This window comes from Ochotona curzoniae, unplaced genomic scaffold (genome assembly GCF_017591425.1).
Source record: "Ochotona curzoniae isolate NIBS_2020 unplaced genomic scaffold, NIBS_Ocur_1.0 scaffold_3890, whole genome shotgun sequence".
Lineage (NCBI taxonomy): Eukaryota > Metazoa > Chordata > Mammalia > Lagomorpha > Ochotonidae > Ochotona > Ochotona curzoniae.
The window spans coordinates 42,579,624-42,605,094 of NW_024467115.1; the positions used below are offsets into that span (position 1 = coordinate 42,579,624).

Genomic DNA, 25,471 nt, shown 5'->3' on the forward strand with positions numbered 1-25,471 from the left:
ATAATTCAAAATTCAAAGCACAGAAATTGGCCTATAGTAGATTATGTTAAAAAGTGTGAGAGATGGTACATTGGTTCAACTGGCTAATCTTCCACCTCCAAGCACCAGCATCCCATATGGGTGCCAATTCATGTCCTGGCTGCCCCACTTCCCATCCAGCTCCCTGCTTTGGAAGATCTAAAAAAGGCACCTGGCTCCTGGCTTCGGATTGGCTCAGTTCTGGCCACTGTGGCCACTTGGGGAGTAAACATATTTATTGATTTACTCCCCAATCAACAAGTGTAAATCTCCCCAGCAATAAAATCCTTCTCTCTGTAAATTAGTGTAAAAAAAAAAAAACAGAAACAAACAAACAAAACAAAACAAACCTCTGAATGCTAGAGTGGCTATTTGGTGCATTGGTCAGGATAGCCACATTCCATATTGGAGTGGCTGAGTCCAGATCCTGTTCACGGGCACCCTGGTGGGCAGCAGTTGGCAGCTCCAGCCCTTAGGCCTCTGTTGCATATGCATATACATATATATATATATAATTTTTTTGAAAGAGAGAGAGAGACCTTCTCCAGATGACTCTATAAGCCAGGGCTGGGTCCAGCTGAGGCCAGGAGCTAGAACTCCATCCTGGTATCTCTCGGGTGCCAGGCACCTGAGCATCTGGGCCATCATCTGCTACCTTCCCCGGAATGCTTGCAGGAAGCTGGGTTGGAAGCTGAGTAGCTGGGACTCAAATGGGCATTTTGTATGGCCTGACGGTGTCACAGGGTGCTTAAGCAATTTCACCACAACCCTTGCCAACTCCATTCTCTCTAATCACGTCTTTGCAATTATTTGTCCTAGCCCAAACACATTTCTCCTGTCATGTTTTCACAAATTGGTATCTTTTTCTGAATTAGTACCTAGGCATTTGGGCCTAGCTGTTTCTGTTCCACATCAGTTTCATTTTTAGGCTATGTAGAAAGGTTAAGAAGCTTGACCTTCTGTATTGTGTCTCCTAAACATTCTTCTGTGCCTAAGAGGGGCAGGCAGGGCGACAGACTGTCTCGTGAACAGCAGGTAACTAAAGTGGCACTTTGTATAGCTCTTTGTGGTGGCGCAAAGGGTAGCAGGAAGCATTCCTTTCTGTGGAATTGGGCTGTTCTGCTGAATGATACATGCACGTCTCAGCATAGGAATGAGATGAGGTGGTGACAATATCAGGAGGGCACATGCTGAAGACCCTGCCTGTCAGAACACCCCTTTCCTAGGGTCGCCCTGTAAGCATGTATGTTAGGCTCTGTGTGGAATGTCATGGAGATACGCTACGCTTTCCCCATGACCACATGGCCTCATAAAAGAAGGAGCTCAGAGGTGCTGACTCTGTTCCCCCTCTCTACATGTCCCTTACCCTACTCCCTTTTCTCTCTGACCCACGCTAACTACTCTGTGTGTTTGTTTCTTACCTTCTGAATAAACTGTAATTCTGCACCGTGTGTGGCAGTGCTCACAGTGCTTTCTAAGGGAAGGGCAAGAGTTTAGATGAAGCTTGGACCCATCTCCCACTCCAGAGAACACAAAGTATGCTCTGGTCTCAGCATCCTCGGGGAAAGAACGTGCACCACCAAGTCTTAAGCTCTCTTGGGGACAAGTGAATGGGACGAGGTCTCCCACATTCTATGGTCTAAAGCTTTGCAGCTCAAAATCTATTTCATGTTTTGACTTCAACTTCTTTTATAAAATAAAAACATCCCCATTTTTCTTGTATCAGTCAGGCTCCTCCTACCAGTACTCAATGGCACTTTCCCTCAAGTAATGCCAAGAAAAGCCCAAACACAGAGCAGGAACACCCTGAATCCTAATGTGCGGATCTTTGTTTTTCTTCTAAAATTAATTTGGTTTTGTTGGAGGGACAAATTGGGAGAAGGAGAGACAAAAAGATTTTCCATCCACTGGCCGCAACTGCTGGGGCTGAGCTGATCCAGAGCCAAGAACAGGGAGCTTCTTCTGGGTCTCCCATGTGAGTGCAGAGTCCCAAGGCTGTTGACCATCCACCACTGTTTCCCAGACCCCCAGCAGGGAGCTGGATGGGAAATGGAGCAGCTGGGACATGAGCCAGTGACCAGTATGAGATGCCAGCATGGCAGGAGGTGGCTTCATGCGCTACAGCACAAACTGCCTCCAATCTTTTGTTCATTATCTGTATGTTCCTTAACCTTTTCCAGAAATGTCCTTAAAATTCATCAGTATCCCCCCCTTTATAAAAGAAACGTATTTACTAATTTTTCTGAAAGGCAGAGTTACAGAGGGAGACAGCGAGAAAGGAATCTTGCAATCTGCTGGTTTATTTTCCAAATGTTGCAATAGCCATGGCTGAGCCACGCCATAGCCAGGAACTTCTTCCAGGTTTCCCATAATTTGGCAGGTGCCTAAGGCACTTGGGTCATCTTGCACTGCTATCCCTGGTGTATCAGCAGGCTGCTAGATTAGAAGTGGAACAACTGGGACTTGGACTGGCACCCATGTGGGATACCAGCATCACTAGCTTTACCCTCATGCTACAATGTCAGTGCCTGAGACATACAAAGTATCGTAACGGCTAGGCTAACACCTTTTGCATGATTTAAGTTTTTAAAAGTGGGGACCGGTATCATGGTGTGGTGGATGAAGTTGCCAACTGCTATGCCAGCATGCCATGTGGAGGTCAGTTTGTGTTGGTACTCCGCTTTTGATCCAGCTTCCTGCTCATGGCCTAGGAAAAGCAACAGAAATGTCCCAGTTTGGGGGCCCCTGTTACCAATGAGAGAGACCCAGTTAAAGTTGCTGGCTCCTGGCCCAACACTGGCCATCATAACCTCTAGGAAGTGAACCAGCAGGTGTGAGATGTAGCATATATAACTGTGTCTTTCAAAGTAAATGTATTAACTTTTTAAAAATTAAGTTTCTAAAAGTGAATCTTAAGATGTTAACAATGAAATTTGTTTATTTCCATAAAGACAAATGCATTTGACAAAAAATTCTGAAGCGATTTGGCCATGTTGGCATGTAAACAACGAAAGCTTCAAGTTTAATACTACATAATTTGGGGCCAACAGTGTGGTGTAGCACGTTAAGCCACTGCCTGCAATGCCAACATCCCACACAGGTTTTGGCTTGAGTTTTGGTCGCTCTTTCTGACCCAGCTCCCTGCTAATGTGGCTGGTGAAGCAGCAAAAGACGGCCCAGGAACATGGGCCCTGCTACCTGTGTGGGAGACCTGGAGTTTCTGGATCTTGGCTTGGGCCTGGCCTGGCTCTGGTTACTGGGACCACTTAGGGAGTGAATCAGCATATGGAAATTTCTCTTTATGTCTCTTTTCTCTCTGTAATTCTGGCTTTCAAGTAAAGAATAAATATTTATTTTTTAAATGAAAACACACAAAGATGTTGCTGTTTAATCAACAGGATTGGTTCCATCAAATGAATGGTTTGTGTATGCGCATGAATGTAATACATTTCTGCTGATCAAAACCTGGAATAAATTAGGGAATGATCATGTTGGTCTACACTGAGATGCAGAATTCCTAATACAGCAGTGCCACATAGAAAATGAATGTGAATATATTCCCCAAGGTGAACTAGGACCTAAATGAACCAAAGCAGCTACTCATTATGTTATATATACATATGACATATATATATTTTTAAAGATTTATTTTTTTAGTTTTATTGAAAAGTCAGATATAAAGATGGAGGAGAAACAGGGAGGAAGATCTTCTGTCCACTGATTCATTCCCCAAGTGGCCACAATGGCCGGAACTGTGCCAATCCGAAGCCAGGAGCCAGGAGTCTCTTCCAGGTCTTCTACGTGGGTCCAGGGTCCCAAGGGTTTGGGCCAATTTTGACTGCTTTCCCAGGCCACAAGCAGGCAGCTGGATGGGAAGTGGGGCAGAGGGGACAAACCACTGCCCATATGAGATCCTGGCATATGCAAGGCGAGGACTTTAGCCTATAGGCTGCCATGCCAGCCCTACATCATATATTTTTAAACAGCTTATCAAATACCCAAACCAACATGTTTGCGATGGCTAATTTTATATGCCAATTTGACTGTGCTGAGGACTGCCCAAATAGCTAGTAAAACATTTCTAGGCACATCTGTGAAGGTGTTTCTGGAAGACATGTGCATTTAAATCAACGGACTGAGTCAAATCACTCGACTCACTGAGGGCTTGAACAGGATTCAAACACAGAAAGGCACATCTGCTCTCTGCTTGAGATGAGATGTTCCCAGCCCTTGGATGTCAGTGCTCCTGGACCCTGGGCATTCAGACTTACACCTGAACTCACACCACCAGCTCCCCTGCTTCAGGTCTTCAGAGTCAGACTGAGTTACACCCAAGTCCTTCTCACACTGGGACCACTGGGCCCCAAGCCTCCCGTGTCTAGTTGCAGAATGCACAGCTGGAGTGGCTGCACTTAACAGCTGGCATAAACTGTGACATAAGGAGGGCTCTTGTAGTGGCAGACCCAGGGGGAAGCAGTGATGCCCACCTCTACTTAGGAAAATAGGAAATCAGTCCAGCAGTGTCTCTTCAAAGAAATTACAGAAACCGACACAATCACTGAGGACATGCAGGTTGTCATTCAGCTCCATCTGCCTGTTCAGAAGGCAGATATGTGACAATGACAGCAGATTGTCATCAACTTGACCAGATTGTGACTCCAGCTGTAGATTCCATACGAGATGAAGTTTGATTGCTCGAGAAGATTAGCATCTCTATAGCACCTGCTTTGTAGCTATTAACCTAGAAAACACGTTTTTCTTGTCTCTCCATAAACTCTTCTAAAAACAACTTGCTGTCAGTTGGTAAAACCAGTAACAAACCTTCTGTGTCCTGCCCCAGATGATGGCTGAATTCACAGACATCTCAAGTGCTTTCATTTCAGGAAGACACCACATACCGTTGCTCCATCACATTGATTATATGATGTGGGTTCGACCCCGTGAGTGAAAACAAGCAACTGTCTGGGGGTTATGGGTAAGATACTAAGTGGACCAGTAAGAATCTTATAGCTCTGTGAGATTTCTAGGCACCCAGTATTGTTGGGCATGTCAAGGAATCCCTTCTAAAATTAACAGTGTTTTATTGCATGCAGCCCATCCTATAACCAAGAAGCACAAGCTCTTGTACAAGCACAAGGTCTAGCCTCTTTGAATATTGGCAGAAAGCATTCCTAGTTTCTCTGTTACTCTGACTCATCTGCCAAGAAACATGCCACGCTGTGGGCTCAGAGTCTGACACAGCAAGGTGTGGGGAGCCGGGAGCTGAGCCCGCTCTGGGAATGAGAGGGGCTGTCGCAAGATGGAGGCCGGGCTCAGGGCCAGGAGGCGGAGTTGGTCTCGCCAGCAGGTAAACAAGAAGTCACAGGGATAGGCTAATGCCCCCACTGCAATTATGTCATTACTACTGGCCTATCACGCAGCACCAAGTGGACCCACGGGGAGAAGTAATTGGTGGAGAATGATATAAAAGTAGCTGGAAAAGCTAGGTAGAGACGACGAGGGACGGACGGACGACGGAAGGACGGGATGGATGGGCAGACAGACAGCGACGAGAAGAAAGACTGGGGAAAGAATGACACACAGAACGGGAAGAATGGGGCAGCAGAGATGGGAAGAAGGGTTAAGATCTTCGGGTGGAAAAGCTAGGTGTAAGCTGCATAAGAGGGATACATACAGAAGCAATAAACACAGTACAGAGACAAGAACAGAGAAATGCAGCAGAAAGTACGGGAAGAAACGTGGGAAGAAGGGTGGCGGAAAGAGGGCTGGGGAAGCGGGGAGGAAAGCTTAGACCAATGGGGACAGGAGCAGCAGAGATAAGGATTTAAACACAGCTGCTTTTGGCAGTGAGGGGTCCGGTTGTGGTTCTGGCTTTCCCGGACCTTCAAGAGCGTGCCTCATCGTTTTAGTGTCACCACTACTGGACAGTGGCGACAGCAAGGCTCTGCAACAGGCCCTGACTTCAGGAGGTGACCTCCAGACGTGGCCCATGGTTTCACAGATGCAGCTCTGCCTGAGTGTCAGAGGCGGACAGGCACACTGTCGAGCCTTGAGGCCCCATGGAGAAGCACAGCACATGCCTGTGGAAACTTGGACCAAGGCCATCCTGCCATCTTGGCCTGCTGCTACTGGTTCTTCAGAGGGACTGAGTGCTTGACCACAGTCTCCAAACTTGTATGCAAACTGGCTGCCCACACGAATGGCATATTAGATGAAACAATATCCCATTGACTTGGAAGATATGACAGCCATGCTTTGGCCTCTTTTTTTTTTTTAAGATTTATTTTCACTGCAAAGTCAGATATACAGAGAGGAGGAAAGACAGAGAGGAGGAAAGACAGAGAGGAAGGTCTTTTGTCCGATGACTCACTCCCCAAGTGAGCACAATGGCCAGAGCTGCACCGATCCGAAGTCAGGAGCCTGGAGCCTTTTCCAGGTCTCCCACACAGGGCAGGGTCCCAAGGCTTTGGGCTGCCCTCAACTGCTTTCCCAGGCCACAAACAGGGAGCTGGATGGGAAGTGGAGTTGCTGGGATTAGAACCAGCACCCATAAGCATTCAAGGCGAGGACTTTAACCACTAGGCCATCACATTGGGCCCTCTTTGGTCTTTTAATGCCTTGGAATGAATAAGCAAAAAAAGGAGCTACAGTCTTGGCTAGGGCTACCAAATATGATTATCAAGGAGAAAGGTAAGCATGAGTGTGTATGTCCGGGATAAAGCAGATTCCTTAATATGGCTCTCAGTACTATCCGATTGTGTCACAACGACCTTGGAAAACTTTAACTACCAAAGCAGATAGCATTATAAATATCCCACTCTCCACGAATGAAGGCTTCAATTAGCCTGCCAGAGGAAGAACCAAAAGCAGCCGACATGTTTCCCGACGACAAACTAACACATGACAGCGGAAGATAGCTATAACTACTTACTATGACCACACACCCAATGTTGCTTGTATATTGTATATCATATGCTTTACATATAGAGAGGACTGTCATGTTTTCTCTTTGCAAAAATGTGTGCATATCACACTGTATGAGATGCATATGCCACACATAGATTAAGAAAATACGTCTTCTGAGAGACTGCAGGAAAGACATTATTTACTTCCCAGTTATGGAGACCTCTTCTTGTATAAATATAAGAATTTATATTCAGCTGTGACATTTAGATGTGGTTTTGGAAGGTGCTCATTTGCTGCTATTCATTATTCTGATAGGAAAATAAAACTCACCAATTCCACATTCCTCTTTTCTAGTATTCCCTTAGCTTGTAACATAGGATGTATTGACTTAGCAGTATGAAAGCTCTCTCATTTTACATCATGCTATTTGAGTCATGGCATACCAGAAAGAGTGAACATCACTGAGATGTTACCACTTCTGGAGAAGGGATCAGTATATTTCATTAGTGGGTAGGATAATAGTATCATATTATGTAACATTTTTACCATATATTTGGATACTAATTTTTTCAGGATATTTGTGTTAGTGTCAATTTGGAAAAAGGGGTTCTTAAGATCGATTGTCATTGTAACTGGGTTAAAGGCTAGCCCAACAGCTGGTGAGACATGTCTGGTTCTGTTTATGAGGGTGTTTCCTGAAGAGATTAATAAAAACAGAAAACGACAGATTGAGTCTGAAAGATTATCCTTTTCCAGGCAAAAGGCGATCATCCAAGCTGCAAAGGGCAGGAACAAAAAACCAGAAGGTGGACGGAGAGGGTCAACTTCCTGTCTGCTCAAGCTGGGACATCATGTCCTCCTGCCCCTGGACATTGGCGCTGTGCAGACTGCTGGACTTTGGGCTTGAGTGACGCCCTGGCCATCAGGCCTCTGGATGCACAATGTACTCCCACAAGCTTTTGCAGCCTCCCAGCTTCTACAGAGCAGACTACAGGGTCTCTTGGCCTCCATAACTGCATGAGTCAGTTCCCACAACAAGGTTCTTAGAATCTCTTTTTGATTTCTTACTCTGGAGAAACTTAATGCTTCTATTACACATATCTCAGCCTACCTTTAATATCTGCTGCACTTTGGTTTCTACTGAATGAGCCTGGAATTTCTTCAACGGTTCCATTCTGTATGAATTAGCAAACTTTAGTTTTGCCAGGGCCGTCTTCCATTCTTTACCTATATCAGCAATTGAGTCATCAAATGGAGGTTCAACATACTGAACATCATGGAAAGATTCTCTCAGTCTTTCCTTTAATATCTGTGCATACTGAAGGGGGAGAGAATGCGGAGAGAGAGAGAGAGAGAGAGAGAGAGAGAGAGAGGTTTTAGATTGTAAAATGCAATTTCATATTAAACAGGCCTGGTAGAGGTACAGTGGGGCAGAGCTGAACAAACAAAAGCCTGGGAATTTGTTAGAATGAACTTCTATGTACTTACCAAATTCAAGATTTGCTCTTAACTGTCAATTGGCAAACAAAATCTTAAAAATTCTGCCTATCTTCTTATTTATTCACATGGAGAAACAAACATAGAAATTTCCATGCATACATACACGGGAAATCCAAAAGAACTAGATAGAAGAGTGACTTCCGAAGAGGGATACAAGAAAATCTTTCAGCTCCCTACCCTGAGGCCATGAAACTACTGTCCATTATCCTCTTTAAAATTCTTTATGATTCTATTTATCTTCAAAAATACAATTATTCAAGTAGTATATTTATAAATGTTAGGTTGAAAAATATAAAAATTTTTTATTTGGAATATGCATCAGTTAATTTTTGACATGCAATATTCATTCTATGGCATCCAACATACATTAATGAAATATTTCGAGCCTAATGTGTTCTTGATTAGTTCTCTAAATTCTTTAGGTGTCATTTTCATAACAGCCAGGAATTTCTTTTTCTTAGCTAAACTTTCCTAGCTAACTTCTAGATGTATGCTGAATGGAAATGGTGAAAATGGGCATCTTTGATTTTTCCCTCATGTTAGAAGGGAAAGCTTTCATTTTTTCCCTATGGAATATAATGCTTGTTGCATAACTTCCAAATATAGCTTTTATAATATTGAGGTAGTTTCTTTCTAGTACTGGATTGTTGAGTATATCTATTTTTCATTTCGGAGTGTTGAATCTTGATCAATGCTTTTTCTTTATCAATTGACATGACCAAGTGGTTTAGTCCTTCACTCTGTTTATGTGGTGACTACATTCATTTTCATATGTTGAACCATGCTTGCATTGCAAGAATAAATCTCACTTGATCACGTTGTATGATCTTTTGAATATAAGTGATCAATTCAGTGAGAATTTCAGCATCAATATTCATAGAAGATATTGGCATGCAGTATTTTTCTTGAAGAGTTATTTAATTTTTATTGGAAAGTCAGATATATAGAGAACAGAGAACATCTTCTGTCCCTAACCCTAACCCTAACCCCAAGCAGCCACAATGGCTGGAGCTGAGCTCGATCTGAAGCCAGGAGCCTGGAACCTCTTCCGACTTTCCCATGCAGATGCAGGGTCCCAAGGCTTTGGGCCATTCTCAACTGCTTTGCCAAGCCACAAGCAGGGAGCTGGCTGGGAAGCAGAGCTATTGGGATTAGAACTAGTGCATACATGGGATCCTGACACGTGCAAGGTGAGGGCTTTAGTGCTAGACTACCGTGCTGGGCCCCTGCAGTTTTATTTTTTTAAAGATTTATTTATTTATGGGCCTGGCATTGTAGCCTAGTGCCTAAAGTCCCTGCCTTGCATTATCTATGATCTCATGTGGGCAGCGGTTCATAACCTCCACTTCTTTTCCAGCTCCATGCCTACAGCCTGGGAAAGCACCAGAGGATGGTCCAAGTCCTTGGGACCCTGCACCCATGTAGGAGACCCAGAAGAAGCTCATGACTCCTGGCTCCAGATCAGCTCAGCTCTGACCATTGCGGCCACATGGGGAATGAGCCATCCAACACATCCAACAGAATGTATTTCTTTTTGTATTTCCTCTCTGTATATCTGCCTTTCCGGTAAAAAATAAATAAATCTTTAAAAAAAAAATGAGTTAGGTGTTTGTGAACAAATTTGCTTGGTGGATTTTCCTCATAAACCTTCTATAAAACAGCAATAATTTAATTACTCATGCATCCAACTCTCACCATAAATGTGATTTTTTTTTATTATTTATCAATCTTAACTGAATCTATGTTGCTCTGATAGGGGCTTTCAATCTGATGTGTTAATCTTCTCAGTGGCTTTGCAAGATACTATTTAGATGTCGTAGTATAATAATACACATTTAGGATGAATCTGTATCATGCACAATGTTTTCATAAGACAGCTATTTCATGAACTTTTTGAAGATACCACATTTCAGAGAATCTTCTCTGATCAAGGTTTAATTTTTCAATACAATTTATGAAGCTTCTTGAGTTCCTTGGGTCTGGATGTGTGTATCTTTTCCAAGGTTTGTAGACTTATTTTCCAAAAACTACTTTGGTGAATAGACCCTTTTCCCTCCCCTCGCCCACGTTAATGATTTATTTACTCACTTGAAAGTTTTACACAGCAAAAGAAGAGACAGAGGTATTTTTCCACTTGCTGACCCATTCCCCAGCTGGTACAACAGCAAGGCCTGGGCCAGCCCAAAGCCAGCAGCCTGGAACTGCACCTGGTCTGCTGCATGTGCAGCAGGGGACAGGGTTCTGGCTGTCTTCTCTTCCTGCGCATGTGCGCATCTGGGGCTCTAACTGGCACTCAGACCCGGTGAGCTAGTGTTGCAGCTGGTGGTGCAACTTATCGTGCCACGATGCTGGCCCCTTTTTATTCAGTTTTTCACTCATATCTGGATATTATCCTAATTTCATAGAAGTGTCTGCATTTTCTTGTGTCGCTAAACTTTCTTACAATGATGATTTTGAATTCCTTTTTTAGGCAATAAATCTCTCAGTATGTTAGCAGAGTGTTGCTTTTATTCAGACTTTTGTATGTTACTTTGGGTATTCAGGTTTCCTCTTTTCCTGTTTTATTTTTGTGCATCTGGTCTTTAACAATTGTATAGAATGACTTTCATAGCAAACCACTTTGTTTTGGCAATATACCCTCAGGTGTCAATCATGTACTCTTCATTGGCTTTGGTTACAGGTGGGTGTTTCATTTTGGTGTTTGTGCAGTTGTAGTCAACATTTGCAATGTTTTTGAACATCTCGGTGGCCTAGACTCAAGGAATATGGGATTGCACAGCTGGCTGGGACACAATTCACAAGCTTTGGCCAGAGCACACCCAGTTGGGTGGGGCACTACAGACAAGGCATGGTGGATACCTGTCGGTTTCTGAGAAACTTGTGGGTATGGAGCTGTTTTGGGGGGCCTGGAGTGGAGTGATAGCAGCTGTGCAGGCTGTACCAGTAGGCCCAGATGGTGCACTTGGCAATGTCCGAGTGCACCAAGGGAAACTCCTGGGGGCCCATGTACTTCTTGTGGCTGCAAGGGGACGGGCAGAGATTCTTTGACATTTCCCAAGAGTGTAGCTGGGCTGAGCACCCCAGGCTGCTTTGCTCATTTCTGGGTTCCAATATGGGTGGTGGGATTACCCGTCTAATACCGAATGTCTCTTCAGGTGGAGCTACTGAGGCTGGTTGGCTGCCTGCTTCTGAGGCAGCAAGACAGTGGATGGGCCACTTGCCTTTCATGGACTAATGGTTGGTGTGAACTGCCATTCTGCTTCCTGGAACCACGCATATGATTAGGCTGTGCTGCTCAGGAATGGCTGCCTTGCCGTGCCACCCCCCCCAATCCCCCAGCCAGCCATTCTGTTTCCTAGGGTCCTCAGTGGATACAACAATGCAAGGCAGTTTATTCCGATGCTTCCTGCAGCCATAAGGGTGAGCTTCACTTGGGAGCTGGGTCAGTTAACATACTGGGGGAAGTTTACTGCTTCATAGTGCCACACATGGGCAAGATCTCATAATAGCACTGCAGCAGAAATCCGAGTGTAGGAGGACAAGTCATGAGCTGGTTTCTTTATTTTAAAAAGATTTATCTTAATTAGAAAGGCAGATTTAAAGAGGGTAGGAGAGAAAGAGAGGCCTTCCACCCGCTGCTTCTCTCCCCAGATTACTGCAATGGAAGAGCTGAGCTAATCCAAAGCCAGGAGCTTCTTCTGGGTTTCCCACATAGATGCAGGGTTCCAAGGACTTGGGCAATACTCCACTGTTTTCCCAGGCCATTACCAGGGAGCTAGATGGGAAGTGGAGCAGCCAGGACATGAGTTAGTGCTCATATTGGATGCTGGCACTTGAAGATGGAGGGTTAGCTTGCTGAGCCACAGCACCAGCCCCGAGCTGGTTTCTTTCTCTAGTGGTAATGCAGTGATTTTTCCTGCAACAAATTGGACTCAGGGCCTAAGTAAACTCTAGGTTTCTCTAGCAAGAAAAGCTTTGTGTGTTCATGATGCTAACAGGGACTAACAAGGTTAGGGTGAGGGAAGTTTCCCAGCTCAGCACTGATCTTCAGACAGGATGTCAGGTTCTGTAGTTTCCTTCTTTATAAGCCATCACGTGTCTCCTTGCTCTTCAATATGTCTGCCCCAGGCCCCATCTCCATCACACACCACACTTCTCACTTTAACCAGCTAATGATTATTCTTTGCAGTCGTTCTTCATTATGAAGGAAAGCACTGCAGGAACTTTCCTTCAGACATCTGACTGACTCCAGATTTCAACGGAGCATTTTCCATGAGTTAATTTTCTGTTCTTTGTGTATCAGGTATGGCCACTACAGATTTTGATCTAGAAGTAATCAAACTCACTTTCAACTATCGCATTACTTCATGGCTTGTAATAGTAACTTGTAATAACCAAAAATAAAAGTGGTAACTTCCAGAAATAAAATGGAAACATGCAACATCATTACTGTCATTGTTTCATGTAAGCATACATAATGTAAATGATAAACATATTTAACTGAATGTCATGGCTATCATTAACTGCTATCTGTTGAATCAAGAACACAAAAATATAGTCTTTTCTTAACAATATTCCTTTCTTTAAATATATGTAAGTTACTAATTAATATTACTTTCCTTCTATTTAATGAAGATCTGTTAACATTCTCTGCATGCCAGGTTTAACAGTAATTCCCTCAATTTTTCTGTGGACACATTCTAGTTCTTTCATATTTGAAGATAACTTTTTTAAAAAATAATTTACTTATTAATTTTTATTGGGAAGGCAGACTTAAAGATATAAGGGTAGACAGAGAAAGATTGTTCATCTGCCAGTATACTCTTCCAATTTGCCACAACCACCGGAGCTGAGCCGATCCAAAGCCAGAAGCCAGGAACTTCTTCCGGTTTCCCACGTAGGTGCAGGGTCCCAAGGCTTTAGTCCATCCTCTGCTGCCCCCTCAGGCCAGAGGCAGAGAGCTGGATAGGAAGTGGAGAAGCTGGGATACAAACTGGTGCCCATATGGGATTCCAGAGCTTGGAGATGGAGGACTAGCCAATTTTGAGCCATTGCTTGAGAGCCTGAGAATAACTTTGTATGGTATTTGATTTATAACCTGTGCAATTTTTTTAAAAAAGGTTGTGCCTACATATATTTGTTTTATTTTGGCACTTCACACTGTGTCCTCTAATCTTCCTGAATCTATATGATCTTTGATATTAATTTTACAAAAATTTTCTGACAGGCCCAGCGTGATAGCATAGTGGTTAAAGTCCTCGCCTTGCATGCTGCAGGATTTCATATGGGCGCCAGTTCTGATCCTGGCAGTTCTACTTCCCATCTGGCTCCCTGCTTGTGGCCTGGGAAAGCAGTTGAGCACAGCCCAAAGCTTTGGGACCCTATACCCATGTGGGAGATCCGGAAGAAATTCCTGGCTGCTGGATTCGAATTGGCTCAGCTTCAGCCGTTGCGGCCACTTGGGGAGTGAGTCACCGGAAGGAAGATCTTCCTCTCTGTCTCTCCTCCTCTTTGTATATCTAACTTTCCAATAAAAAGAAAAAAAAAAAACCCAAAAATTATCTCATTGCTTCTTAAAAGTATTTCTATTTCATTCTTCCCCTTCTAATATCACCATTATGAGCCATTTTCTAATTTTATATCTCTTGGATTTTTTCCCAATTGTGTTCTTGCTTTGCAGCCTTGGCAGTTTCTATCAATAGAACCCAAAGCTCTTATGTTCTTTCCCATGGTTTGTCCAGTCCGATAAGTCAACAGCATCAAAGTTACCTTTCACTTTTTATTTTTATCCATAGCATTTCTTCTTGTTTTTCCCTAGAGCCACACTTTTTCTTATGTTGTTTATTTATTTTTACATGTTATCTATTTTATCAACTATTGCTCTCAGCAAAATAATCAAGTCTCATGAGAATTATGGCATTCCTGCCATGTCTAGTTCTGATGTTTGCACTGTCCTTTAGTATTTCTTAATATTTTTTTTGTTTTTTCTTGATGCCAGACATTGCTGGGGAAAATAAATTTTTTTAAAACATTTATTTATTTTACTGGAAAGTCAATTTACAGACAATAAGGAGAGACAGAGAAATATCTTCTCCACTGGTTCACTCCCCAAGTAACCACAATGGCTAAAGCTGTGACAATCTGAAGCCAGGAGCCTAGAGCTTCTTCCAGGTCTCCCTCACGAGTGCAGGATCCCAAGGCTTTGGGCTGCCCTCAACTGCTTTCCCAGGCAACAAACAGGGAGCTGGATGGGAAGTGAAGCAGTGGGGATTAGAACCGGTGCCCATATGGGATCCTGCTGCATGCAAGGCGAGAACTTTAGCCACTAGGCTACCATGCCAGGCCCTAAATTTTATTTAATATTGTTTACATAGTTGACAGAGATGCATTCCCATGTGGGCTTCTGATTAGCATGGAGAGGGTCAAGGCATGAGGGAAGGTGTGTGGGACAACTTTTCCTCCTGTGTCTGCAAAGCGGGGAAGAGGGGCACCATTTCTTGCCGTCAGACTAAATCAGCACCCAGTGATGAGGGACAGTCATTTGATGACGCCTTAGAGACCCTGATGTGGGGAAATGCTGTGAAGGTGCTACTTCAGTGTTTTTGATAGTTCTGAGATATCGGTTTCACTACACCAGAGTTGGGAAAATCCTCTCCAGGTCTGTTGGCTGACCAAGTCCACTTCTGTGGGCATCCACAGAACCAGACATCTGCTACAAAGCCTTGCCAGGAGTGTTCCGCTTTTCATCCTCTGATGAGGCATGCAACATCCTCTGCTGGCCTAGAGGAGCTGACTGTCACATCTCCTGTGTGCGTCTGGGCATGCTGTACTACACAGACATCAGCAACAGAGGAGGTCCAGTCCCGACACATATACTCCAAGCGCGGACCACATATCTTGACATTTTCCCTGTGGCTGGGATTAGAATCCAGCAATCTAATTGGGAAATCCCCCATGACTTCAGACTTGAATCTCTGGGCTAGCTAGTCCATGGTCAGGTTTGGTCTGTTACCTGTACAAGCCAACGCACATATTGACGGATGCAGCTGCCTGGTCAGTTCTGCACCAGCCCCATCTCTGAAGTGAACAGATGCTGTGGCTTAGCCCAGCCCAGTCTTCACACATACCAGCAGATGCCACAGCCCAACTTGTGTATCATCTTGCTTTTGTGGGTAATGGCACATGATGCTACTAAGCTCAGCCCAGGTACCCCATGTGGGCGGGTACCTTGACCTGACCCAGACATGCCCTCTGGATTCATCACTCTAAACCATTCCATCTCAACTCGTTCACCTACCTGTGAGTGCAGTGGCCTGGCCCATGCAAGCCTTCAGAAGTTACTCCTCACCTGTCAAACATGCCATCAGCCTTTCCCACGACAATGTGTCCCCAGACCCTTTTCCCTGGCCAATCTGAAGTCCCTGAAAATTGGGAGCCAGTGTGGCATGTCTCAGCCCCGTGTTCCCTGCCTTTCCCACCTATATTTAAAAAAAAAAAGGCAACTATGCTGGCACGCTGGTACACTGGTACAGTTGACATAAACTTGGCATTAACCAAGCCCAGAATGCCCACCAGCTATTGGCTCCATTTTTCCCAACCATGTAACACTTGCCTAGACACAAGGCAATCTGGGTAGCTGCCTACAAATGGGGCCTAAGAGTTATATTTTCAGTGTGACCACCATTTTGGTTGTTGTTGATGTTTTGTTGTTGTTGTTGCCAAGATGAAGCAGTGATTTCAAGATCCGCACATGTAGAACTGGAAACAAAAATCTTATTTTAAGTTTTGTTTTTTATTTATTTTGAGAACAGATACAGAGTACTCCAATCCATTGATCCACTCTCCCAAAGGCCTGGAAAGGTCTGTGATTTGAGTCAAAGCTGGAAGCCAAGAACTCAATCCAAGACTCACACATGCATGCCAGGAACCCAATTATTCTGGTACCATGCTGCTTCCAGAGTTTTTAGGTAGCAGGAAGTTGGAGTGAGAAACAGCTGGGTGTTCAATTCAGGCACTCTGGTTATGGGACTTGGGCCAAATGTCTCTCGCTGCTCCCTTTCATGTTTTGGAAGATATTTTAGCTGGGTATAGAATCCTAGATTGAAGATCTATTTCAGTAAAAAAAAATGCTTCCATGTTTTCTACTTTTTGCTTGGCAAAGAAATCATCTTTTTTGTTGTTGTTAAAGGCTTATTTATTTTCATTGCAAAGGCAGATTTACAGAAAGGAGACAGAAAGATCTTCCAACTGCCAATTTACACCACAACTGGCTACAACAGCCAGAGGTGAGCCGATCTGAGACCAGGTGCTTCTTCCGGGTCTCCCATACAGGTGCAGGGTCCCAAGGCTTTTGGCCACCATCTACTGCTTTCCTAGGCCGTAAGCAGAAAGTGCGATCAGAAATAGAGCAGCTGGGACATGAACCAATGCCCATATGGGATCCTGTTGTTTTATGAGGGGAGGATTAGCCACTGGAGCCATTGTGCTGGGCCCTGAGCCTGTTATTTGTTTCTCTGTACATCTTTTTTCTAGCTGTCTTCCAATTTTTTTATCACTCCCTTCAAGTATTTCTTAACACACTTTTTCTTCATGTCTTTTGAAGTTTTTAATTGAGCTTCAGTGATTCATGTTTCATAGTTTCCACAATCATTTAGACACCTCCATCTTTCTTCTCACTTGGTATCTCAAATTGCAAGATTGGGGCACTTAAAGTTCTACTAAGTTCTGGGCCCAGTGCAATCGCTCAATTCGCTAATCATCCTTCTTCAAGCGCCAGGATCCCATATAGGCACCGGTTTGGTTGATAATCACATTAAATCTATATCCAGTAATGAGACACAAGCGTTTTCTGGAGGGAAACTGAGGTGCTACTGTTAGAAAACACAAATGCATGACAGATAAAATCAAGAGGCACTCATTAGTGTAAGTGCAGCTGTTCTGATTTTTCCTATGCTCAAAGTATGATAATCAGCAGCTAGTGCAGCTAGAAATGACTCACTGGGGCACATTCAGGTGTAGTTAAGTGGCTATTTGTGAGACTCTTTCTCAATTTCTTTCCAATTGTTGGTTTTTCCCTATTTATTTACTTTAGAAAACTGGATTTAAAAAAAAGCTGTGACTAATCACTTCAAACAAACTGCCTGACTTGGCCCGATATGGTAGCCTAGCAGCTAAAGTCCTTGCCTTGCGAGCGTCAGGATCCCATATGGGCACTGGTTCTAATCCCGGCAGCTCCACTTCCCATCCAGCTTGCTGCTTGTGGCCTGGGAAAGCAGTCGAGGACAGCCCAAAGCCTTGGGACCCCGTACCTTGTGGGAGACCCGGAGGAAGTTCCTGGCCCCTGGATAGGCTCAGCTGTGGCCATTACAGCCACTTAGGGAGTGAACCAGTGGATGGATGAGCTTTCTCTCTGTATATCTGCCTTTCCAATAAAAATAAATAAACCTTAAAACAAAAAAACCTGCCTGACCCAAGTCCTCTTACGTGCAGACGTTAACTTCTTGACCTAGAACACCCACATCTCCTCACTCTGAACTTGCCTCAATTTTCAAGAGCAGTTCAGACGCCCATCACACCCTCTAATAGAAGTCACCCTGGGTTGTTTCCAAATCTCTAATTTTTCCTGACTGCTGGTAAGTTGTTACTTCAGACTTACTGACAGGCAGGTCCATGTAGTGCTTGGAACACAGTGCAACACACCCAGGCCTCTGCTCTGATGTGTTCTTTTCTGAGCTATGTGAGCTTGGCCTCCTTTGGTTTTCTTCCTTCTAGCTCACAGGCATCAAAGACCATTGCAGCCTAAAACGTGTGACCAGTGTTGTGTTTTTGTTTTTGAGAATTCTCCTTCCCTGGCAGTGATTTTCCTTCAGTTTTCAAACTGACTCCTCATCCTATCAACTGTGGGTCCCCTGGGGTAAGGATAAGAAAAGTGGGTCATGGGTCCCGAGCCACAAGTTCTGCTGTCAGGTTTGGATCCTTGAGCATAATCATTTTTGTCTTCAAGTCTCCACAAAACGAGTGGGAATGTTGACTCTGGTAATAACGGAAACTACCCCTTCTTGCACACATCTTCCTTCAGTGGTGACTGCAGATGCTCGTGACATCCGAAACACCTCATTCCCTGCCTGGTGTGTCACATAACATGCCACATGAAACACACACACACCTCATCCTTGGCTGGGAAAATCGGACCATGGCACTAAACGTATCAAAACGAGATCTTCCTGTTAAAAAATGTATGATAAGACGGCTCGTCGGCCCGTCCGACCACACCGACCCGCCCGACCCAGGCCGCGGAGAGGGCCCGGGACAGAAGCACCCGAGCCGCCGGCCAGCCCGGGCAGGGCCGAGGGCTCCGGGGGCGTCTCCCTGCCGTACTCACTGCTTCCTTCTCGAACATGCTGGGCCGCCTCTCCCTCCGGGCCGGCCCGGGCGACGCCTGAGGGGCCGGGCCCGGCGCCGCCTTCCCGCCGCGCTCCCGCCTCTCCATGCCGACACACCCGCCGCCGCCGCCGGCCAACGCCGCCTCTCGCGAGAGCTGGGGCCGCGTCATCCGCCTGCGCCGGGCCCAAGCATGGAGGTAGCAGGCCGGGGGGGTGACCGGGGGGCCGGGGGAACGGGGGACCGGGGGGCCGAGGGAACGGGGGACCGGGGGGCCGGGGGGCCGAAAGCCGGGGGACCGGGGAACGGGGGACCGGGGGGCCGGGGGCCGGGGGAACGGGGGACCGGGGAACGGGGGACCGGGGGGCCGAGGGGCCGGGGGGCCGGGGGAACGGGGGACCGGGGGACCGGGGGGCCGAAAGCCGGGGGGCCGGGGGGGCCAGAGATCTCCAGGAGCGGGAACCCGAGACTGCACAGGAAAACCAGAGTTGCCTCTTGTCTTGCTGCTGTCCCGCCCTTTCTGAAAGGCGCACGTTGGACTGTGAACTCCCGAAGTGTGGCCCCTGAGTCTGGCTGTCGCCTCCCTGCGCTAGGCAAAGCCAGACGCAAGAGGGCATCCCTGCGGTTTGCTGGGCACACCCACCTAGCATTTTCAGTTCACACAAGCCTCAGTTCTCAGATCACACCCACCTCCGTTCCTGGTTCACAACTACCTTGTTCTATGTCACGCCCACCTTGGTTCCTGGGTCACACCTTGGTTCTCTGGTCACACCCACCTCGGTTCCTGGGTCATACCCACCTTGGTCCTTGGTTGCAATAGACCCCTGTAACCAGAGCCAGGTGCCAATGCTGCGCACATTGCATTTGAGTCCTCAAGAAAAGTCCCCCAGACCTCCAGTGGTGGACTTTTAGCCCAAGGGTTGAGCATCTGGTGAGGAAGCCCAGGCCCCACAGCAGAGTGTGTGGTTAAATCACTGGCTCCAGCTCCTGTCCCAGCCACTGGGGCCCAGCGTGCCGGCCATGTGGGAGGCATGGATTTCCTAATTGCCGGCATCTAGGAGTGAGTCAGTGGACGGGGCTGCTGTCCTGCTCAGCCTCTCAGAAGTTCATCTGTAGAGAAACGGCAGAACGAAGAGCAGTTTTAGGCTTGTCTGGGTTGGAAACTGGAGCAGTTGAAAACGGGGAGGAAGCTGTGGCTTAAGGTTCATCTGCGGATTCCCGGGCCCCGTCTCTGGGCTCAGGAGGATCTCAGCTTGTCTCCAGCCACGGAGAGCTTGGCTGTTCCATGGAGGAAGAGGAGGACAGAGACTTTCCTCTCTTGGCTGCTGTTTTCTATATCGAAGCAACATAACTCAAGGTGATATTCTAGTTTCCTTCAATATATCGAGTCAGGCTTTTATGTTTTTCATTGTCGCAGATTTTCTGCTCTTCCATCCCCCTAAGAAATTGCCCATTTCGATAATTCTGAGCTAGTAAAGGAAGACTAATGGCGATGCCACACTGCTTAGAAGACTGAGCTTCTGAAACTCATACCTTAAACTCATCAGTAAAATGATATTTAGTCTTTAAATATCCTTTAGTGAAAACATGTGCTTACATTATCTTAAACATCTAATCACTGGTTTAATCATATAGTCTTCCTAATGTCCAGGAAGCGTGTTAACAGCATTTATATGCAAGTAATTCTGTGTTTTAGGTAGACTTCTTGTAACTTAAGTAGTGTTCCCTTTTCCTGTTAAGCTGTGCTGTTTGTGTTTTGTATTTCAGATGCTAACAGGAGAGCCCATTGCCACATGTCTTTCTCCCTCGGTGCATGACATGATTTGTAAGCTTGGTTTTGAAGTTCAAGAACATTGTGCTGTCAGTAGTGTTGTGTCTGACAAGGGAGAGGTACACTGGGAAGCAGTCACCAAATGTGTAAAGTGCGTGGAGACAGGTTGGTAACCCCAAGTCAGTGACTCGCTCTACTCAAAGTGTTGTGATTCAAGCCTGGTTTAAACGAGAAGAGATTTCAGTGTGAAAAACAACGGAGGAGACCAGGGAGTGTGGGATGTTGATGAGAGCTGGCTGAGCGAGATGGGCAGGCAGTGGCACAGACCCCAGATTCTCTGTGACTGAACATAGGTTGTAAAATCATTTTAAATAGTTGAGAGTTGCTGGTATACAGAGCAACAGTAGCATTGATATAATACTCACCAGTGAACACTGGCCTAGCAGTTCTGTTCCCGACACAAGGAGATGTGCTCATGGGTCTGAAGGTGTGTGTGTTACTCAGGGTTTTGTTATTATGACTCAATATCTGAAACAAGCTACTTCTGATCAGACGCCTGTTTGGCCTTGTGTTCTGCCCGGTGTAGATTGGGTAGGACCCATTGGTTGCTCATGTGATGGTGAGCTTACAGAGTTGTGAGGCGGCCAGAGCGTCTCAGAGCAAGGGGTGCCGCCTGAATCTGTCCTTTCAAGCCATCATGATCCGGTCAGGGCTGTCACCCCAACGACTTCATCAGATCTAGTCAAAGGTGTGGGGTTCTTCCCTCTTCAGCCTGCTGAAAGGACACTCCACACTCAGTAACAAGGCGCTCAGCGTTTATTTCTCCGGCTTACTTCTCCTCCTCCCAGGAAGGAAGAGCACAGGCATATATATACACAGCATAAACCAGTCTGCATAAAGGTCATTCCAACATGCACAGCGCACACCAATCCTCAAACAGGTCATGCGCTGTCCACGTGCACGGCACGCCTTTTACAGCCAATGGGAAGAGACTTACTTAAACCAGTATACAACTGGTGGTGCTTTGGGCAGGGCGCCAGGCGCCATCTTGGAGCTAAGCGGAAGTAAGCTGCCAACACAAAGGCCTTGTCACTAACTCGTCACTGTCCTTTCTGTTCATATCACTTTAGGGTTTAAATTTACGCCATCAGCTCAGGAGCCAAACCACATATAAACTTCCAGCAATGTGTTTGTGCAAGGTTATTCATTGTAACATTCTTTGTAACAGCTGAATAAAGTGATAGGTTAATATCTGGAAGCAGCTTGTGCTGTGCTGTGAGCTGTGGTAGGCGATCGGCTCAGTAATCAACAGTGAATACAGAAGTGGTGAGGGAGACTGAGGAGTCTGTAAGCCAAAGAAAAAACCCATTTATTTGTATTTGCTTGTATAGGTATAAATATTTGTAAGTGCTCACAGGAAACTAGTAAAAGTAGCTGCTATATGGAGAATTGAGGCACCACGTGGGTACACTCACCTTGGGTATTTCTATGCGAAATAAAGTCAAGTGGCAACACTTGCAGTGGCTCTCCCACAGGCATGGGGGTTAGCTCCAGCACTCCGGTAGATGCTGGAACGTGGCTGCACCAGAACCACACACACTGCTGGTTCCTGTGGGGCTGGCAGCATTGCCACGTGGGGCCAGTTTTCCTGACCTTGCCTGTTGAGGGCACTTTGCATCAGTGCTGAGCTGGGGGGCAGATCTGCTGTGCGTGGGCTTGACAAGGGGTGATTGTGTGTGCTGGCCAAATGAAGAAGGCAGGTACAATCTCATGTGAGGTGAAATGTGGCAGTTACTTTTCTCTGGCATATGTTAGTGTTTTGGGGTTCTGGCTGACCACCAGCGGCTGGAGCTGGATGAAGAGGCACTGTTGCATGCACATGAGCCTGGTTGTATAAACTTAATTATGTGAAAAGACATGGAAGAAAAAACTTCTCTCTTGTTTGAACTTTTCTGTATTCTTCAAACTCTATTGATAGTATATTTTATTTTATAACTGAGTAAATATTATGTAATTCATTTCAATACTATACATTTCTCATATGTTCAGTTACAAGCTGCTGGAGATTTTATAGTCAAAGCACCTTTTCTATGATATTTTAGATGTTTTTCATTGCATGATGTGGAACCATGATAGTAAAACTTGCTTTGTCATTCTTTAGGCTGTGACCTGGACTACCGGGACAGTGTGCGGCTGCTGGGCCCTGTGTGTGATGCCGTGCAGCTGCATTTCTTCTCTCTGACCAAGGGGCAGTTTGAGACGCGATACGCACCATGGTTCCAGTGGACAGGCGTTCCCCAGGTTTGGCTTTTGAGTAACTTTTACACATGAAAGACTACAAATACCACTTAGCGCCTCTTTGTAATTTTTATTTGCCAGCTTTTTAATTTTAATTTATTTTTATTTGCAAGGTGGAGTTACAGAGAATAGCAGAAACAGAGGTCTACATCCGCTGGTTCACTCATGCCTAGAGCTGGGTTAATTGGAAGCCAGCAGCCAGGAGCATCTTCTGGGTCTCCCATGTGGGTGCAGGGCCCAAGGACTTGAGCCATCCATCCTCTATCGTTTTCCTAGATCATGAGCATGGAGCTAGAGCAAAAGTGGCACCACTGGGACTTGAACTGGCGCCTGTGTGGAATGCCAGCGCCACAGGTGGAAGTCACAGTGCTCGTCCACATTTATTTGCCAGTTCTGAGGTGGTCTCGGGGGCAGCCAGCCCCCACAATGGGGTGGCAGATTTGATTCCCAGCTCTGCTCCCAGTTCCGTCTTGCTCTTTGTGTTCAGCTGGGGAGACAGCAGGTGTCGTTCTGAGTGGTTGGGTTCTCCTGCCACAGGCTGACCTGCTGGCTCCTGGTTCAGCCTGGCCCAGCTCCAGTGCTTACAGACATTTGGATGGAAGGCAGTCTGTTTCCCAAATAAATAAAGTGAACCTCCATTCCTAGGCTGTCCAGCCAGAAGAAGTCCTTTTTTTTTTTTTTTAATACTTACTTATTTTCATTGGAAAGACAGATATACAGAGAGGAGGAGAGACAGAGGAAGATGTTATGTCAGCTGATTCACTCCCCAAGTGGCCGCAGTGGTTGGAGTTGAGCCGATCCGAAGGCAGGAACCAGGAGCCTCTTCCGGGTCTCCCACAGGGGTGCAGGGTCCCAAGGGCTTGGACTGTTCTGGACTGCTCTTCCAGGCCACAGGCAGGGAGCTGGATGGGAAGTGAAACACAAGCCAGAACCCATGTGGGATACTGGCACATGCAAGCCAAGGACTTCAGCCACTAGGCTGCTGCACTAGGCCCCCAGAAAAAGTCTTGGTTTCAAGAAACCTGAGCTTTGATGCAAGATCTCCAAAACCTGAGCTGAGCCACAGGCCCTCAGGAGAAAGCAAGGTCAGGGTGCATCGTGAGACCTATGGGTTGGCGTACCCAGGTCAGGGCCACCCTTTCTGGGACAAGGCAGATTGCTGCCGAGTCAGAGAGATCGGGAGCTGTTCTTGAAACGGGGATCCTAACCAGAACCTTCTGTGTCGTCTAGAAGGTTCAGTGGCTGTAAGAGTAGTGACTGTGGTCTAAATCTGAGCTGCTTCGCATCGTCTTATTAGCGTGGAAGGAGCAGGCCTCCCCTTACAGCAGTGACTGTGTTAACATGGAAGAAGCAGGCCTCCCCTTACAGCAGTGACTGTGTTAACATGGAAGAAGCAGGCCTCCCCTTACAGCAGTGACTTCAAACTCAGCTGGGCTGCCCATTGCTGCCGTGTTATGGCAAAACACAGCTCAAACTTGGAGAGGTGAGGTCTAGGTCAAAGTGGTTGGCTTTTAAATTCATTATTCTGCCAGTTACTGATTGTAGTAAACATTGAAATACTTTCTCAGAACTCAGATATTCGAATGCTTTTCTTGACTCTTTATATAGAATATATATATATATATACACACATATATATATAATATTTGCCAAAAAAATGAAAATATAGCAGTTGCAAAGGGCATTTAAAATGTTTATACTTTAAAATTCAATATATAATATATAAGAAACATTTATTGTTGAATGTGAAATCTAACTTGTGGCTCATTCTGGACAGTTATTTCCTGAAATATTCGACTCATTGAAAAGCCTGCAGTCACCGGCCATTTCTCTCAGCTTGATGAAACTGACGTCATGTCTGGAACGGGCCTTGGGCGATGTAAGTCTTGTCATTATTGCTCCATGAAATTTGTCTGAATGAGCATTTAACTGTTTTACAGTTTCTTCAGTTTTCTTGATTATTGTTTTCTCATAAAATATAACTATTTGTTACCAGTTTTTAATATTTTAAAGTTAATTTTACTTTTCTCCTCTGTATGCTTTGTAGATTGTTTTTTCTTCACATTAAGCAACGTTAACTTGCAATCACTTGCCTGAGTAGCAAGAGCATTCGTGTGCCGTCATTACAGTTTCTGTTCTGATTGTAGGTATTTCTGCTGGTTGGCAAGGAGTGTCCCTTTCTTTTAAGAGATCTGCTCGCCTCCGTGGAACTTGCACAAGTCTTTGGTCAGCCTGTGGTGAGCCTTTCTGAACCTGGAGCGTGAGGGCCACAGAGGGCACATGGCCGCAGCCTCTCCTGTTCTTCCAGCGGAGACGCCGCTTCAGGAGAGCTGCCATGGTGCTCTAGGCCGTCCCGTCCCACCTTCCATCATTAAGATGTGGCTCTTGCAGCCAGCCAGGCTGCCCCCGACCCCCTCCCAGTGCTGGATATCTTGGGAGCCCAGAGACAGTGGAAGCACTTGGCTTTGCTCAATCACACATTCTAAATTATAGTACCGACTTAATTCAGAGGAAAGGGTTGACTCCTTAAAAAGTGGTAGCACACTTTGGTTCTAGAATTTTAATGTTTTGACATGTGAGAACTTGGGCCCTTGGCAA

The 25,471-nt window shown here is 45.7% G+C and overlaps 2 protein-coding genes across 4 annotated transcripts in view; one reads left to right on the top strand and one right to left on the bottom strand.

Moving 5' to 3' along the window:
* The window catches only part of DYNLT2 (dynein light chain Tctex-type 2), a 45,862-nt gene extending 26,949 nt beyond the window's left edge, over positions 1-18,913 (bottom strand). The window contains exons 1-2 of the mRNA XM_040965168.1: positions 18,806-18,913; positions 8,036-8,242 (exon numbers count right to left, since the gene is read on the bottom strand). Of these exons, the coding sequence (XP_040821102.1) occupies positions 8,036-8,242; positions 18,806-18,913 (315 nt within the window). The remainder of the gene's footprint in view (positions 1-8,035; positions 8,243-18,805) is intronic.
* A 1,660-nt stretch (positions 18,914-20,573) lies between these two features.
* The window catches only part of ERMARD (ER membrane associated RNA degradation), a 28,031-nt gene continuing 23,133 nt past the window's right edge, over positions 20,574-25,471 (top strand). For 2 of the 3 annotated variants that reach the window (XM_040965333.1, XM_040965336.1), the window contains exons 1-4: positions 20,574-20,740; positions 22,737-22,876; positions 24,651-24,752; positions 25,021-25,110. In XM_040965333.1, the coding sequence (XP_040821267.1) occupies positions 20,623-20,740; positions 22,737-22,876; positions 24,651-24,752; positions 25,021-25,110 (450 nt within the window). In that variant the 5' untranslated portion in view covers positions 20,574-20,622. Of the gene's footprint in view, positions 20,741-22,736; positions 22,877-24,578; positions 25,111-25,471 lie in introns of those variants that run through there. The other variant, XM_040965334.1, reaches the window with a different exon arrangement.